General features: G+C 40.0%; 1 protein-coding gene and 1 pseudogene across 2 annotated transcripts; both read left to right on the forward strand.

Annotated features, from left to right (window-relative positions):
• The first annotated feature begins 512 nt into the window (after nt 1-512).
• LOC142942210 (F-box only protein 30-like) lies at nt 513-4,742 on the forward strand. Of its 2 annotated transcripts, none has more exons than XM_076084443.1 (3): nt 513-676; nt 1,580-3,688; nt 3,943-4,742. In XM_076084443.1, the coding sequence occupies exons 2-3, from the start codon at nt 1,637-1,639 to the stop codon at nt 4,135-4,137; spliced, it is 2,247 nt and encodes a 748-aa protein (XP_075940558.1). In that variant the 5' UTR covers nt 513-676; nt 1,580-1,636; the 3' UTR covers nt 4,138-4,742. The 2 variants fall into 2 exon arrangements, with proteins under 2 accessions (XP_075940558.1, XP_075940559.1); XM_076084444.1 differs by having other exon boundaries at nt 1,585-3,688.
• Nucleotides 4,743-6,698: 1,956 nt separating this feature from the next.
• On the forward strand, nt 6,699-9,992 carry LOC142941900 (hydroperoxide isomerase ALOXE3-like; annotated as a pseudogene).
• The last annotated feature ends 8,851 nt before the right edge of the window (nt 9,993-18,843 follow it).

Raw genomic sequence — 18,843 nt, forward strand, 5'->3', positions numbered from 1 at the left:
ACTGGTCGCTGCGAGCACCTAGAGAAGTTGCGTCTGTTTGCAAAGACTGCTCTATTTCGGGTGGTTACATTTAATGAACAGGTGGTGCAGATGTCGCAGATTCAGTAATAATTATATTCGAAATAAACTGCACAAAAACCACCCACCTCTTTTACAAAATGTAATTTTACTTGACAGATTTGTATGTATTATTTTCATAATATAAAAGTAAGCTATCATTTCTGTAAACAATGTATTGAAGATATGGTAGAGTATTTTAAATAAAAGTGCAGAAAGATGAATTGCAGTGTAAATGATTACTACCCCTTAAGGGTAAATGCTTTATTAACAAATTTAGATTTTATTTATTTTTTACATTTTTGCTTATCTATAATTACAAAAGGGTATCCATCTGCATACTATATTTTATTAAATTTTTTTTTTTTCTCTTCTTGTCGTTTTTCGTTTTTCATGTCCATATCAACCCTTGTAAAGATAAACGTAATATTAATGTAGGCCTACATTTCTGTCAATAAAGTTTTGAACAGAAAAAAAAATGGAGGCTCAGTGGCAAGGATTGTAGTAAACTAACATTAGCAGTTTCTCAAGAGCGGTAACTACAGTAACAGCTGGTTGTATTTAGATACAACAACCAAACATACCTCATCACACGTGTTCCTACCAACACAACGTTAAGGTGAGAAGCGACTCGCGTGCTAACACAATATTGTCATGCTAAGTTAGCTTTTTGTGAACTTCCGAGTTGGGCTAGCTGTTGTGAGCAAACATTAGCCGGTAAGTGCAAGCTAGCCTGCTATTGTTACAAAAAAACAAGTTGATTTAACAGCGAAATAACAGTTGACAACAAGCTGGCTTGCAGTACGAGGGTGTATTTAAATGACTCTGCACAGCAGCTAAAACTTGTGTCGTCATCTTCGGTTCCTTTGTGTATTCATGGTAGGAAGCTGCCTCCGTTGTCATCAGTGTATGCACCTTATCTGGGTAAAGTGAGCCAGCCTGATTACCTGCTTGGGCATAGTATATATTCCCAACAGTTAAGGATTTGATTATGATTGCCATTTCACACTAACTGTAGGAAATCATACAATGTGAACACAATCAGACGTCGATCAAACTGAAACTTTGGCATCATCACACACTGCTAATACCTTATAACCTAATTTAGTTTTCTACGATATTTCTGGAGCTGTCTCACGACTTCCTACTGTAAGAAAGTAAAGGTTTTGACCTCTTTAATATGAAAAGGTATTTGTATAAAACAGCCTTTTAGGTGCATTACGTGACTGCAGTGGACTTCCACACACGAGGTGCGGCGCTGTTTCACAGCCGCTGAGCAGGCTCTCATGGCAAGAGACTTTAGGTTTGCTTAGTACTTCAGGTTGGTTGGTAGTCCTGTTTCATTGACTTAATAGATGTATTCACATGAGGTTATGTTAGTACGTCGGTGTTGAATCACTTTTAACACTAATGACAAAGGTTTAACACCAGTTACATCAGTTGTAACCTGTTGATATTTAACTTTTAAATACTCTACATCTACAATACACTGATATTATTTCTCTTTCTGACTATTTGGCAGGGCAGTGGATTTTCTCACAGTCACTATCAGAAGCGTTACACCCCTGGAGGTCTGAAGATGGAGGGGGACCATGTTCACTGCATGTCCTGTGTTAATCAGAGATGCACGGTCAGAGCTCAGCCAGGCATTTCTTGCGATCTTGTCGCCTGTCCTCTGGTGTGCGGGGCTGTATTTCACTCCTGCAAAGGTGATGAGCACCACCTTATGTGCGCACTGGTGAGGGTTCCCTGCCTCAACAGTGGCTACGGCTGCCCTGCCGCCCTGGTTCGCAACCAAATGTATGCACACCTTGAAGTGTGTCCAGCTGGAGTGGTGTGCTGCACTATGGAGTGGAACAGATGGCCCGTTAGCTGCCTGGACTATACTTCCTATGAGAGCCTGAGCCGGGGGGTGGAGGAGGTGGAGCAGCTAGATATGGCACTCGCTCTTCAGGACCAGCGTACGCTACTCGAGTCCCTCAAGGTGATTGCCATGGCACCTACTGTCGAAGGAGAGCCACTTGTCCCCGTTAGTAAGGAGAACACGGCAACAGACTCAGCGTTGCTTACATCTGCGCCTGAGACCTCCACCATTATCGAGTCACCTTCACAGTCATCATCCTCAGGTCAACCTCCCCCACAAGGCTCTGCAAAGGAGAGAATTGTCAGTGGAATCAATGGCTTGAACGAGGAGCACTTCGGTAAACTGTACGAGGCCACAGTGGAGACCGCAAGAAGCTTAGTTGCTGCTTTGGAATTTGTCAGCAGCGCGAACTCTGTTGACGGCAGCAAAGAGTGTATCGTGAGTAGATCGAGCAGCTCTGGAGACCTTAAGAATGGACCCGATGGAAAAACACCTGCTGATGGTTTGAATAAAAAAGAGATGGAGGAGCAAAGTGTTTGTTCTAGCTGTTTGAGAGGAAATGGGGCCGTGAAAGAAACCGATCCAAAGATTTCAAAGACGACAAATGGACCACTGTCGGGAGGAATGGAGGCCTGCCTGGAGACATGTCCTGTTGAGGTGAAAGATGACATGAATGCTGGGGTTTCTCAGGAGCCAGTCACCCCCCTAATGGCATCTCCAGTGCATGTCAGCCAGGGCGTGGCACAGAGGGCTGATCATGTGGTCCTCGAAGATAGGGGGCTAGTTCTTTTAGGAAACCACGGGCCTGAGCGAAAGTTCCACAACTACCATTTTTTTAGGGGCCAGGGCCAATGTTCATTACCTAATGGACTGATAGGATTCATCCCAGACAGGTCGGGGTATAGATTGCGACCAAAAATGGAGGACAAGTCAGTAGATACCTCTGATCTGGAACAGGTCGACGACCCCATGGGTCTGGGAGAAATTGATCTAATCACGGCGGCGCTGCTCTTCTGTTTAGAGGAGTCCAGAGAGTGTAGGAGGATCTCTGACACGGTCTATGTTGATGGCTACCGTGTTGACTTTGGCACGCAGACTTTCACTTTCCCCGCAGCCATCTTGGTAACCAACACTAGAGTGGGTGACATTGCCTCTGCATCCGCCTGTGACCATGCTGCCCCACAGCTCTCCTATCCGAGCCCCTTCCGCACTCTCCGCCTCGGGCTTGTCCTGGAGGCTCTGGAGGTGGAGCCTGTCCCGCACAACTGCTGCCTCCCTCCTAACCCCCGCTACCAACACATGTTCCCTTTCGTCTGCGGTCAGTCATTGCGTCGGGACCAGTTTTCCTCCCACTTCACAAATGTCCATGGTGACATTCACGCTGGTCTCAATGGTTGGATGGAGCACCGCTGCCCTCTGGCGTATTACGGCTGCACATTTTCTCAGCGGAGGTTTTACCCATCCACCGAGGGGGCCAAAGTGGTTCACGATAGGCACCTCAGGTCCTTCGGGGTTCAGCCTTGCCCAAGGGCAAAGTTTCCAAGTGACTTCCAGTCTGACCAAATTAGTGGGCTTCCCATTGAGATATTGTGGCACATAGCTGGCTTCCTGGACAGTTTCAGCCTCTGCCAGCTGTCACTGGTGTCACGGACAATGAGGGAGGTGTGCGCCAGTCTCCTCCAGACCAGGGGCATAGTGGAGCTGCAGTGGGAGCGGAGACGGAGTCCTGGTGCCCCTGGCACTGTGTCATGGCAGACCAAAGACAGAGTGAGTAGTCAGAGTTTTATTTTACAATCTCTTATCAAATCGGTTACAAAGATGTTATGCTTTTCACAAGAGGCAACATTCCAAATAGCCGATGTGCCACTGAAGCTCTACCGCAAATGCTAGAATATTATACGCACAAAAAATATTCGCTTTGACCATATCTTTAAAAACACAGAAGTATACAAGTAAACAAATCAACAGCAGCCCTTCTAAACTTCATTCCAACATCTTTTATTTTGTATTTTCTGATACAGGTGTGGAGATTCAGCACTGCTTTCAGCCCGGTGTTGTCTTGGGGTTTCACCGATCTCCCCAGCATGTCGGACCATCTTAAGAAGTGCCACTTCAACAATGTGGAGTACAAGACGGAGCCGGTGCCCCTTCCTGCCATGTGCACTGCACGAGATGGACACTCGCTGCGTCGCGTCCTCCGTCACGTTAACACCTGATCCACACAAAGCTGACCCCTCGTAGCAGCACAAGTCACTGGTATTATGTGGATGTTGCAATTACATATTTGATGTCTTGAAAACGTATAACTCTTCCTGTTTTACACTACATTGTTAAGAAGCCTTAATGAAATCACACCCTAATTGCCACAATCAAGGTCTGTTGTTGTGGGTGTCCCTATGTGGATTGCATGGACTTGTGCTGAAATGTGTCCTTATTCTGGCAAAATGAAAATGTATTTTCTTGAAGACAAATATGCATAATAGATTTATACTATATGATATACTGTATACATGTTCTCACTATCTTGCCTTTCAGTAGTAGCCATGGGGGAAAAGCAAATTGTTGGTTATATTGCATTATTTCTGTGACAGAAGTTATGCCAGCACTTTACACAAGATTTGCTTTACCCTCCTATGTTGATATGTGACCCGAAATGATCTAGTCTTTCTGATTCCTATAGCGGGTGTCAACCCATCGCAGATCTGTTGTCTGGGTTTGTAGGATGTCAGACCATGAGTCAAAAAAAATGGCAATTAATATGAGGATAGCCTGATAATGTATGTGATTTGCTACCATTTAATAAAGTCTTTACAGCCTTTTATGTATTTGTCTTTAAAGCTCTCCTTAGTTCATTATACAATGTAATTTTGTGATTATGCATAGGCTCTTTGGAAAGAGTGAAGTTATTAAATATATATCCGATTCAAATAAAGATTTGTACAAAATGTATAGGACCTCTGCAAATGGTTATCAATCTTGAACTCATTTAATGAATAATATCCGAAAGGGCAGATATTGACAAGTTTCAAGAACGCTTCCATCCTTGGATTGAGAAAGTAACCAGTCTAGAATGGGGAATCCCTAAAACACGGTTTGAGTCTGTCACAGACAGATGTGGTATCATTCAGGCGTAGTTTGTCACACAAACGAGGCGATTCCCAAAGTAAAACGCCTTACACTGTTACCCATAGTTCATTTAAGTCCGGCGTCTGCGCTAAAAACATCGCAATAATACATCTACAGACCACGATTCAATTGCACATGCAAATCATACCTTCCAGTTTATAGAGATGCAAATATACTGTGGCTGGCAGCTACAGCTTTCTGGGAATCTGACAGCACAGACAAATGTTTACTCAACAGGACATTTAGATATTGCAGTGCATGATCAGCATCTAAACTCCCAAGCCTTTCAGGCAACCAAAAAGTGGTAGGAAAGGATGCTGCTGCTCTTGCCTCAAACAATTTAGCAAATTAGAATTCAGATATGTAAATTATAACTGCTCCAAGTCTCTGTTGAAAGACAGGTTTGCGATGAGTCCTGTCACCATAACAGATGCACAAAACTCTCAATTGAGCTAGACTAGTTAAATGAAGGTAAAGTGTACTCGGTCTGAGTTTAACACCACTTTAAATTAAGTGACTTGGGGGAGCTGGTACTGCGCACAAACACATTTGCAAAGCTAATACCGAAAACAACTGCTACACGCCTGAAGTTTATCCTGGTAATATGTACAAAATATTAACGAAATAATTTTGTTTTTATTTGGCAAAAAACAATCAAAAACACAATTCCCATAAGAAGGACATTAAAAACAAACTGGAATTAATTTTCTTTATAATTAAGACAGCATATTGAACAAATCCACTGTACTTCTTCCAGACTGACATACCATCCAGTTTTAACATTAATTGGTAAAATACCAGATCTGTGTTCATGGTGGACATAGCCAGGTTTGGCTACAAGAAAAGTAGGGCGAAGTATTAAAGGTGGCGGGAGAACCACCAGCTCAAAGACAGCAATGCACAAAAACTGGATGGACAGGAGTGACTGAAGGAATTCATCCTAAAGAAAGTGAAACTCACAGTTTTTGAAGGGAGAATGACATCAAACTGTGGAATCAATAAATGAATATTTGCAGCAGTAAAATGCAACACACACACATTAATGCATCAGTAATATTAAAACTAAAAGCATAATATATAATTAAAGCTGCAAGCAGCATTGATTGGGCCCTCGCACACGTGGAGGGTACTAGCTGGACGCTGGTTGACGTGGCCTTGCACTTTCCTAACCATCACACCCTGCGTGCACGAGTTCGGCGGTATTTCATGCATGGAGCAGCGGCGTTGTCAGGTCATTTTTAAGGCACCTCAAATGTTTTTGAGTGTATCTCTGAATACTATTTTAAATGCAAGCCTGTAAAGATCGGGGGAAAAAACTTAATATGTGTAAACTAAATGTGACTAAAATCTTACTCTTGGCTCCATTGATGGACTGATGAAAAGAACTCACTCTGAGGTCTCAGTACTCATGTAATCAGGGAATGCCCAACACCTGTGGTATCTTTTAAATTGGCCAAGTGGTGTTGAGATTCCTGCTGAACATTAGTTTAGTGGTTCAAATGAAAAGGTGAGTTCTCTCTCTTTGGAGCTTCATTCTTTTCTTCTTTTTTTTTTTTTTTACCAAGAATAGAAACTTTATTATGTTTGATGTTTGATGCCATCATATTTGACAGTTTTGTTTTGGGGGGGGGGGGGGGGGGGGGAGTAAACATTTACTGCATGTACTCAGTATGTTTATTTTCCTATTGCATGCCTCAGTTGTTGTAGCTAGCCAGGCATAATGGCAGAGTACATGCTGGAAGTGACTACAGGAAGCATGCAGCATGCAGGCATATTTGAAAACTTGTATGTTACCCTGATCGGCACTGAGAGGCAATCTGAGCGCACTCAGCTGACCGGTTTTGGATTGGATAATAAAACTGGAAAGGTAATAATTGTAATTTGTTTCAATATGTAACCTTAATTAACGCTATTTGAGTGAAGTTTAATACATGCCCATTATAGTAGCCACTTGTTCCATGTTAATATTCTGAGTGCATCATCCTCTCCAACCACAGGTGGGAACGTATTCTGTGACTACACTTTTTTCTTTAGGATGTCTTCTCCTCCTCAAGTTGGAGAAAGATCCTTTCCATGAATCCCCAGAAAATGATTGGTTTTGCTCCACAATTGTGGTGAGGACACCTGAAGAGGATGCAATTCTTTTCCCCTGTCACAGTTGGCTTTCCAGGGGGGAATTTGTGTTTTTGAGAGGGGGAAGAGGTGAGTGAAATATTTTCCGACTTGTAAGGTGTACTGTCTATACTGTGTAAATCTTCAGTAATTTCTTTTGCATTTTGATCGTATCTGTATGAAATGTCATAGTTGTTTGTTAATCCATCCCTGGGCTGTAATCTACACAGCTACAAAGGCTTTTGAAGATCTCCATCCTCAACTAGTAGTCCACCGGAAAAAAGAATTGGTCCAACAAAAATGGACGTATAAGTGAGTTTTCCATCAATACAATTTACAGTGCAACAATGTGTACCTCTATGAACTTTGACTTGGATTTAAATCTTTTGGATGCATTTATTTCCCGTTGTCCTCCACAGATGGGATGAATACATAGAAGGATTGTCGTACACCTTGAACATAAGTGATCCAAAAGCTCTTCCTGCAGAAATCGGCTTCTCATTCTCAAAAGCCTTTGAATTTAGATACAGAAACGAAGCAACGTAAGTGCTCCAACCACCCATTATATCCAAAATCCCAATGCTGGACAATCCAACACAAATAACTAGAGCAAAAAACATAAGCGATATACTTTTTTTGTGCTTAATCAGATCAGCTGATCTTGAACTGAAGGGTCTGAAAAATTCTACTGAGCAGTTTGAAAGCCTTGAAGAAATGAAGATGGTCTCATGGTTCAAAAAGTCACCCCTCTCGGGTAAGATCTCAGTATAGCAGGTTTTAGTTGTACTTCTCTCTACAACATCTCTGAGACATAATAAATGATCTATTGTTTGTGACAGAGTATGTGTCGGAGCACTGGAAGGATGATGATTTTTTTGGTTACCAGTTGCTTAATGGAGTCAACCCCTATGTGATCCAATGTTGCTTGGATGCCCTCCAACTTCCCTGTAACTGAGGAAATGGTGAAACCTTTTCTGGCCAATGGAAGCTCTTTGACTGCTGAGATAACGGTACAAAAAGTGCATTTCTTGTGATTTTTAGATGTGATAAACATTGTTTCACCGTACAACTCACTTGTTTATGATGCTTCACATTCGTGTTTTTTTTTTTTTTTTTTTAATATTCTACAGAAGGGCAATATATTCATTACTGATTACAAGATCATGGAAGGTCTGCCTACAAGAGTTATTGACGGTAAACCGGTAGCTGTGACTGCTGCTCTCTGCCTGCTGTACCTAAATCCAGAGAAGAAACTACGGCCCATTGCAATTCAGGTTTGTCTTATATCTCGTGAAATAGTTCTCACATTTTTGTTTTGGATCACCTTCTGCAAAATTAAATATGCCTCCTCCCTCAGCTCGGTCAGCAGCCCTCAGAGGAGACCCCGATTTTTCTGCCGACCGATCTGGAGACTGACTGGCTGCTGGCCAAGATATATGTGAGGAATGTAGATGCCCTCTATCACCAATTGATCAGTCATTTGCAGAACACTCATCTACTGGCAGAAGTGTTTACACTGGCGACACTTCGCAATCTCCCAAAGATTCATCCGTTGCACAAGGTAAACAGTTATTTTGATGTATAGTGTTTCAGGCATGGATGAGGATTGTGTAAATGTTGCGTAACTCGGCGCGATGTTCTTATTTAGTTAACAACTGTCACTAGCGTCTCTTTTTCTCCTCGTCACAGCTGCTGATCCCCCATCATCGATATACTCTCCATATAAACATCCTTGCTCGTGCTCTACTTTATGGTCCTGGAAGACGTCTTGAAAATGTACTGCATGACTTTTTTTTTTTTTTTTTTTTATTCTGAAATGTTATACAAAATTATACATTTTAACAATTAAATTACATACTGACATGATAAATCTAAATATTATGATCATGAGCAGTAACCTACATAGTGTCACTTGAGTCAATATGTACTTTGGAACATTTTGTTTAACAGTGAGCAATTTATTTAGAGAAAGACTGGAATTTTACATTAGTGTATTTTATACGGACTGTTTGTTTGGAAGGCATAACAAACTATATGCCTGCAATTTAATTTTTCAGTCTTCACTGGGAGCAGACGGAGTAGCCTTTAAATTAATCAACACTCTCAACATGCTGTGAAGCTCTCATTAGCTATTGCAAATCATAATTCAACATTCTAATTCGCCTACACTCATTGTTGTCCTCAGCTTTGTCAAGGCAATGGTGGCATATTATTATCCATCGGACAGTGAAATGTCTGCAGATTCTGAGCTCCAGGAATGGATCAATGAGATCTTTTACTATGGATTTCTGGGAAATGGTGACTCAGGTATATATTTTACTAAGTAAAACATTGAGGCCCTATCGGAGTCTTTTTTTTTTTTTTTTTTTTAAAGAGACTGACTATATATCTATTTTTGGCTATAAAATGTTAATTGTGTATGGAAGGGTAGACTGAAAAGCTACAAAAGAACACTTTTCACATGTTAACATACTTGCCACAAATCGCATATGCTTTACATGTCTCACATATGCAAGTCAATTTACGCATATTTCAAACTTGAATGAAATGGACAATCTATCTTTTTAAAGTGTTTCTTGATCAGGGTGATACAATTGATCCTTTACTACTAGGATACAAATGGTACAAAAGGGCCCTTTTTAATGTTAACTACTAGATACTGCAGGACTTAATTTTAACTACTAGATACTGCAGGACTTAATTTTAACTACTAGATACTGCAGGACTTAATGTTAACTACTAGATACGGCAGGACTTAATGTTAACTACTAGATACGGCAGGACTTAATGTTAACTACTAGATACGGCAGGACTTAATGTTAACTACTAGATACGGCAGGACTTAATGTTAACTACTAGATACAGCAGGACTTAATGTTAACTACTAGATACTGCAGGACTTAATGTTAACTACTAGATACTGCAGGACTTAATGTTAACTACTAGATACTGCAGGACTTAATGTTAACTACTAGATACTGCAGGACTTAATGTTAACTACTAGATACAGCAGGACTTAATGTTAACTACTAGATACTGCAGGACTTAATGTTAACTACTAGATACTGCAGGACTTAATGTTAACTACTAGATACTGCAGGACTTAATGTTAGATACTAGATACTGCAGGACTTAATGTTAACTACTAGATACTGCAGGACTTAATGTTAGATACTAGATACAGCAGGACTTAATGTTAACTACTAGATACTGCAGGACTTAATGTTAACTACTAGATACTGCAGGACTTAATGTTAACTACTAGATACAGCAGGACTTAATGTTAACTACTAGATACTGCAGGACTTAATGTTAACTACTAGATACTGCAGGACTTAATGTTAACTACTAGATACTGCAGGACTTAATGTTAGATACTAGATACTGCAGGACTTAATGTTAGATACTAGATACTGCAGGACTTAATGTTTACTACTAGATACTGCAGGACTTAATGTTTACTACTAGATACTGCAGGACTTAATGTTAACTACTAGATACTGCAGGACTTAATGTTTACTACTAGATACTGCAGGACTTAATGTTTACTACTAGATACTGCAGGACTTAATGTTAACTACTAGATACTGCAGGACTTAATGTTAACTACTAGATACTGCAGGACTTAATGTTTACTACTAGATACTGCAGGACTTAATGTTAACTACTAGATACTGCAGGACTTACCGATAATTCTCCACAAGAGGCAGCTGATGTGAGCATATACTCCGACACCTACAACCAAAGTGCATGTATAATCATATTTAAAAAATAAAGTGTGTAACACAAAAACTGGTTAACTTTACAGATTAATTATGAATTGACCCTTCACTAAACCCCACCCCCCTTGGTTACTGTTGCCTGTCAAAGTGATGTTTTCAACACGATGGAAATGGAAATAATTGTTCAGAAATATCAGAGAGAAGTAGACAGAAAGGACTACACTGTGCATTTGAGAGCTAACGTTACATTCACAATATAATTTGTTGGCTGAGTGTTGTGAATGAAGAGGACATTATTATTATTATACACATCGTGGGAAAAGCTCACCAGTCCCAATGCAAACGTCTACACCCCAAGTACAAACAGACAGAAACAACACTGTTCATGCACAGCAGGGTAAGTCAATATATTGTTTCTTTTAGCTAAGTTAACATTTAACGTGTAACACCAACACCATGCAACTGTCACAAACCGGGCCGAACGGCCATGACAAAAAAGGGAGACGCATTCAATGAAACGGTTGATTAATTATTTATTAAGTTTAAAGTAATGAAAAAGACGAACATAAACTAACAGTGACATGTGAAATCATTCATTTCAGCAGTGTAAGTGAGTGGGTGCGTGTAAAGTGTATATGCAGTGTTGTATAGTGTAAAAACAAACCATAACCGAAGCCAAAATGGGTGTCTCAGGAAGGAGCCAGACAAACTGAGGATCCAGAGGGTTTTTATAAAGAGTGCACTGGCACACAGGGCCAGTGTTGCTACTTGCCTCAGGTGTCCCCACTCTGCCTGACGATCCTCTGCCACACCTGCAAGGAAAGCAGACAGGGTCGTCACACAACTTAAAATCACACACTAAAAACACAATCTAATGGCATTTCATCTTTGTGGTGCTGCAGTCACATAATACATTTAAATTCAGTTGTCAGAGTCTAACTCATTGCTTTTTAAAAGCTGGAATTTTAAATATTACCAGACAGGATTTGTTCTATAAAGGGCTTTTACTAACCAGTTGGCATGGTTGTCTATCATCATGTACTTAGATGATGATCACGGTTTCTAAATGTTTTTATATCAAAATAACTATTTAAGAATTTGCATTTTTGCAGAGAATTGGAGCATTCACTCTGCAATTTAGAGATCTAAATGTGTTTCTTTCTCTAGACAGTTTCCACAGACTGACCATGACTGAGTACAAGCTAGAGGTCACAACAGGTGACATGCAATATGGAGGAACATGGGACCACATATTCATCACCTTATTTGGAACTGAAGGGCAGAGTGAGCGAACTGAGTTGGACAACTTTGGCATCGGCTTTACAACTGGGACAGTAAGTTGAATCCTGTTGAACATCCTCAAATTAGGTCTGGGACAAAGTAATATTTTTGTTCGTGCATACATATATGCTGGGGTAGTATTTCTCTTCATGACTAATTAAAGAAATGTTTACCTTTATGTAATTAATACACTTTATGTTACTGTGAGGATCATTTTACTGGTTATGCAACCGTCTCAATTTAATACTGATGCCTCTATATGACCTACATAAGTAAATGAGACCATCAGCGAGAAAATTGGCTATTTCTATATAGTTATTGTTTATGCTTTTCATTGGTCCCACTGGCACCAAGTCTGTCCAGTCTTGGCGGACATATGTTCTCTTTAGATGCTTGCCTATATCAACATACGTGCTGAACTGAGTTTGTTCAACACAAATCTTTTGGACACAGTTTTATGTGACACTTATACATTTGATCCATACTTTTCTAAATTTAGTATATAAAATGTACGGACGAGTTCAGGTTCACATTTGTTTTTTTATAAGGTGCGCCACACTAATTTACGAGTTGTCAAATTCTTCCTCAAGGTGTGGCCTATCGGACTAGATAGCCTGGAGCTCTGCAGGGGGTCGAAGGGATCCTTCCCCGTGCATTGTGTTGCATTAAACAAGCTCTATTTTGATGCTTATTTATATACTCCGACACCTACAGTCAAAGTGCATGTATAATCATTTTTTAAAAATCAAGTGTGTAACACAAAAACTGGTTAACTTTACAGATTAATTATGAATTGACCCTTCACTAAACCCCACCCCCCTTGGTTACTGTTGCCTGTCAAAGTGACGTTTTCGACACTATGGAAATGGAAGTAATTGTTCAGAAATATCAGAGAGAAGTAGACAGAAAGGACTACACTGTGCATTTGAGAGCTAACGTTACATTCACAATATAATTTGTTGGCTGAGTAGTGTGAATGAAGAGGAAATTATTATTATTATACACATCGTGGGAAAAGCTCACCAGTCCCAATGCAAACGTCTACACCCCAAGTACAAACATAGACAGAAACAACACTGTTCATGCACAGCAGGGTAAGTCAATATATTGTTTCTTTTAGCTAAGTTAACATTTAACGTGTAACACCAACACCATGCAACTGTCACAAACCGGGCCGAACGGCCATGACAAAAAAGGGAGACGCATTCAATGAAACGGTTGATTAATTATTTATTAAGTTTAAAGTAATGAAAAAGACGAACATAAACTAACAGTGACATGTGAAATCATTCATTTCAGCAGTGTAAGTGAGTGGGTGCGTGTAAAGTGTATATGCAGTGTTGTATAGTGTAAAAACAAACCATAACCGAAGCCAAAATGGGTGTCTCAGGAAGGAGCCAGACAAACTGAGGATCCAGAGGGTTTTTATAAAGAGTGCACTGGCACACAGGGCCAGTGTTGCTACTTGCCTCAGGTGTCCCCACTCTGCCTGACGATCCTCTGCCACACCTGCAAGGAAAGCAGACAGGGTCGTCACACAACTTAAAATCACACACTAAAAACACAATCTAATGGCATTTCATCTTTGTGGTGCTGCAGTCACATAATACATTTAAATTCAGTTGTCAGAGTCTAACTCATTGCTTTTTAAAAGCTGGAATTTTAAATATTACCAGACAGGATTTGTTCTATAAAGGGCTTTTACTAACCAGTTGGCATGGTTGTCTATCATCATGTACTTAGATGATGATCACGGTTTCTAAATGTTTTTATATCAAAATAACTATTTAAGAATTTGCATTTTTGCAGAGAATTGGAGCATTCACTCTGCAATTTAGAGATCTAAATGTGTTTCTTTCTCTAGACAGTTTCCACAGACTGACCATGACTGAGTACAAGCTAGAGGTCACAACAGGTGACATGCAATATGGAGGAACATGGGACCACATATTCATCACCTTATTTGGAACTGAAGGGCAGAGTGAGCGAACTGAGTTGGACAACTTTGGCATCGGCTTTACAACTGGGACAGTAAGTTGAATCCTGTTGAACATCCTCAAATTAGGTCTGGGACAAAGTAATGTTTTTGTTCGTGCATACATATATGCTGGGGTAGTATTTCTCTTCATGACTAATTAAAGAAATGTTTACCTTTATGTAATTAATACACTTTATGTTACTGTGAGGATCATTTTACTGGTTATGCAACCGTCTCAATTTAATACTGATGCCTCTATATGACCTACATAAGTAAATGAGACCATCAGCGAGAAAATTGGCTATTTCTATATAGTTATTGTTTATGCTTTTCATTGGTCCCACTGGCACCAAGTCTGTCCAGTCTTGGCGGACATATGTTCTCTTTAGATGCTTGCCTATATCAACATACGTGCTGAACTGAGTTTGTTCAACACAAATCTTTTGGACACAGTTTTATGTGACACTTATACATTTGATCCATACTTTTCTAAATTTAGTATATAAAATGTACGGACGAGTTCAGGTTCACATTTGTTTTTTTATAAGGTGCGCCACACTAATTTATGAGTTGTCAAATTCTTCCTCAAGGTGTGGCCTATCGGACTAGATAGCCTGGAGCTCTACAGGGGGTCCAAGGGATCCTTCCCCGGGCATTGTGTTGCATTAAACAAGCTCTATTTTGATGCTTATTTATATACTCCGACACCTACAGTCAAAGTGCATGTATAATCATTTTTTAAAAATCAAGTGTGTAACACAAAAACTGGTTAACTTTACAGATTAATTATGAATTGACCCTTCACTAAACCCCACCCCCCTTGGTTACTGTTGCCTGTCAAAGTGACGTTTTCAACACTATGGAAATGGAAGTAATTGTTCAGAAATATCAGAGAGAAGTAGACAGAAAGGACTACACTGTGCATTTGAGAGCTAACGTTACATTCACAATATAATTTGTTGGCTGAGTGTTGTGAATGAAGAGGAAATTATTATTATTATACACATCGTGGGAAAAGCTCACCAGCCACAATGCAAACGTCTACACCCCAAGTACAAACATAGACAGAAACAACACTGTTCATGCACAGCAGGGTAAGTCAATATATTGTTTCTTTTAGCTAAGTTAACATTTAACGTGTAACACCAACACCATGCAACTTAAAATCACACACTAAAAACACAATCTAATGGCATTTCATCTTTGTGGTGCTACAGTCACATAATACATTTAAATTCAGTTGTCAGAGTCTAACTCATTGCTTTTTAAAAGCTGGAATTTTAAATATTACCAGACAGGATTTGTTCTATAAAGGGCTTTTACTAGCCAGTTGGCATGGTTGTCTATCATCATGTACTTAGATGATGATCAAGGTTTCTAAATGTTTTTATATCAAAATAACTATTTAAGAAGACTGTCCGGTCTGTGTGGACGTTTGTACTCCTTAGACACTTACGTATATCATGTTATATTAAATATTATCAGTTAAATGTGTATTGACAACACTCTAACATACATGTTAAACTGTATTATAATGTATTTGTTTGTTTAAATTCATATTAATGCTTATTTCCAGACAGGGAATTACACCATGAGCACCAATTTGTCTCTGGGGAAACTTCTGCTGGTCAAGGTGGAGAAAGATCCTTCTTTGAACCTCCCAGAAGATGAGTGGTACTTCTGCAAAATAGTGGTGACGACTCCTGAAGGAGAAGCCATTATTTTCCCCTGTTACAGATGGATCTCCAGAGGAGAACTGGTGGAGCTGAGAGGAGGGAGAGGTCTGCTTCAAGTTCCCAAAATATTTGATTAAGAGATACTTTAATATTGAGATTGAGAGTGGGGTTGTTGCCGACTCTGCACACGGTTTACTGGTAAGAGTGAAAGTAATGTCAGGTCAAGCCCACTGATCCAGACGGCTGTTCAAGGGACATATCCATTCAACAGATATGGGAGGAGGACAAGATGTGCAGTCTGCCAAAACTCTAGTCTTTAAAGTTGCACGTTTAAACCTATGTTTAAGGTTTTAAAAAGCAAATGTTTGTTTTTTGTGACTGTTTATTTGTTAAAGAGAAAGGGGAGTTTGTTAAGTGCTTAGTCAGAAACAGACTACAACGGAAAGTCAGGACTGCCGAGAAAATCATTGGTGCTCGTCTGCCCTCAAATCAGGACTTATACTCCTCCAGAGTCAGGACACCCTGCACACCCTGAACACAACCTGTTTAAATCTCTCCCTTCTGGGAGGCGTTGATCAAAACACTATACTTGTAGTAATGTAAACAGGATAATCCTAGACAAAGTTAGGTGTTAACAATGTTTTTTGATACCTGTTGAAAATAAATTGGTTCATAAAACCAGGTACAACCAGGTTCAAATCAGGATTTATACTCCTGAGTCAGGAAACCCTTCACATCCTGAACACAACCTATTTGAATGTCTCCCTTCTGGGAGGAGCTACAGAACATTGTACGCCAACAACCAGACACAAGAACAGTTCCTACCCCACAGGCTGTCACTCTGATGTACAGTTACTGTCATACACCGTCATCAATCCAGTAACACCAAAATATACACTGCTGCTGTAATAGATTATACAGTTTCTGAAGCACAATTTGCTTTTGAAAATATATACATCTGTCACTATCAATATACATCCTATACACTGTTTATACGGAATATAGTCATCTTTAAATATGCATGCTGTACATAATAGTTCAGTCCATGTATATCTATTTGATATTGTAGCGTGAACGGGTCCTGCCCAACGGAAAGAAGGGCAGGATCGCACCTAACACGGTGATAACTCCGTCAGTAGTCCGAACAACCTTAGGGGATTCGTGTCCCTCTGAGGAGTCGGAAATTTACCTTCGGCCTTTTATCTCACCCCATAGCTGAATCGTTAGGATTTCGGAATTATTGTCTTTCTGAGAGTCTTGTACAGCTACGCCCTACGCCAGGGGTGTCCAAACTTTTTTCAAAGAGGGCCAGATTTGATAATGTGAAAATGCCCAAGGGCCAACAGTCCCTGCTGACATTATTTTAAACAATACAAGTAGCCTATACATACATTGTTATTTAATCATTTTATTTTTAATGACAGTAAATGTTTTCTGCTATTTTCACAACAGTCTTTGATAAACTCACCTTCCGTAAAAGGTTTGTCATGTTTAGCAGTTACCATGGCCACTTCGTAGCTTACTTTGATGATGTTTTCATGTGAAAAGGACCGCTGCTGTGTGGCCACGTTATCTTGGAGTTGCTTCACATTTCTAGCACGGTCGCTCTCTGATAGCTTGTTGTAGCATTAGCATGTTTGGTCTCGTAGTGTGTCTTTACATTATGTTCCTTAAACAAGGCAACAGTCTCATGACAAATTAGGCAGACACAGTTGTTTCGGTTTTCGGTGAAAAAAATATTGCGATCTCAACCTCCCCTGGCGGGCCATAAATAATGCATTTTAAGACAGAAGGTGCGGGCCATATAAAATCTGACCTCGGGCCGTGATTGGCCCGCGGGCCGGACTTTGAACATGCCTGCCCGAGGCGCTCTCAGTAGGATGTAACACTAACACCCAGTATGAATAGTTACATAGATCGTCTATACTTTACTATTGCCTACTTTAGTTCTCTCACCATTTTTGACTAACACTGGCAAGTCATCACCCAGGGAACTTACCTGAAGCTCCTCTGGTAGAGTCAGTCGTCACTTATATATCACAAGTTTCCGGGACAGGGGAAGAGGGGTAACTTAATCTAAAAAAACAGAGTCTTCAGTTTGAGTCCCAGACACTTACAAATGGTAAGGCTGTGGATTTATTACAGTTTTCTCAAAACAGTTACATTAAACAATTTCAACTCAATGAAAGTCTAAGTGGTGCAAAAGATATCAGTCACTGTAAGCTGTCTTCTGATAGCAGAAATGTCTCACAGGGTCTTCTATAAAAGAAGAGTAGTCCAGTCTCTACAACTGGAGAAGAAGCTCTTTCTCTGAGTTCTACTGCTGCCTTTTATGCTCGTCTGAGGCTGGCACCTCAAAATCATGCATCACTCACACATGAGTCCTCCTGTTTCTGGATCAACAACAGGATGTTTAAACGGTTTGATCCTGTTTGAACAGGATGAATTATATATGGTTTGAGTGACTTTCTTACATAAAAAGTTATAAAAAGTCTTAAAGGTTGTAAAAAGTGTAAACAAGTTATATGTTGTGATGGTTATAAAAAGTGTAAAGTTATATGTTGTAATGGTTATACTTTTATGCTTTCATATTTTTCTACAATCTCTTAACAGTAGGTATGTATGTGCACAATTTGTTTTGTTTACGATTTACAGAATACTTGACTTGTAAATACACGTTTTATTTCTTATTATCTGTCCAGCTTTGTTGTCCTTGTCCCTTATTTATATTTCTGTAGTGGTAGTAGTAGTAGTAGTAGTAGTATAGAATTTCAGTAGTAGGACCATAACGCATGGTTTAGTTCAGCTGCTCATGACCCTCTACACAGCTACACGTATATCAGCTGAAAACAAGAAACAACATTTTTAATTGACAGTTACAACACCTCTTATGTCAACACACAGTGAGGGAGGTAAGAAGGTTGAAGTCAGGGTGGAGGAGCTTATAAGAGCCAACAAGCAGGAACACAGTTCACAGAACAGCTTCAATCTGAAGGTATGGGTAGGAACTTTCCTTATCTTTCCTCA

The sequence above is a fragment of the Anarhichas minor genome, unplaced genomic scaffold (assembly GCF_050575085.1).
Source record: "Anarhichas minor isolate MPS153535 unplaced genomic scaffold, ASM5057508v1 ptg000136l, whole genome shotgun sequence".
Taxonomy (NCBI): Eukaryota; Metazoa; Chordata; class Actinopteri; order Perciformes; family Anarhichadidae; genus Anarhichas; species Anarhichas minor.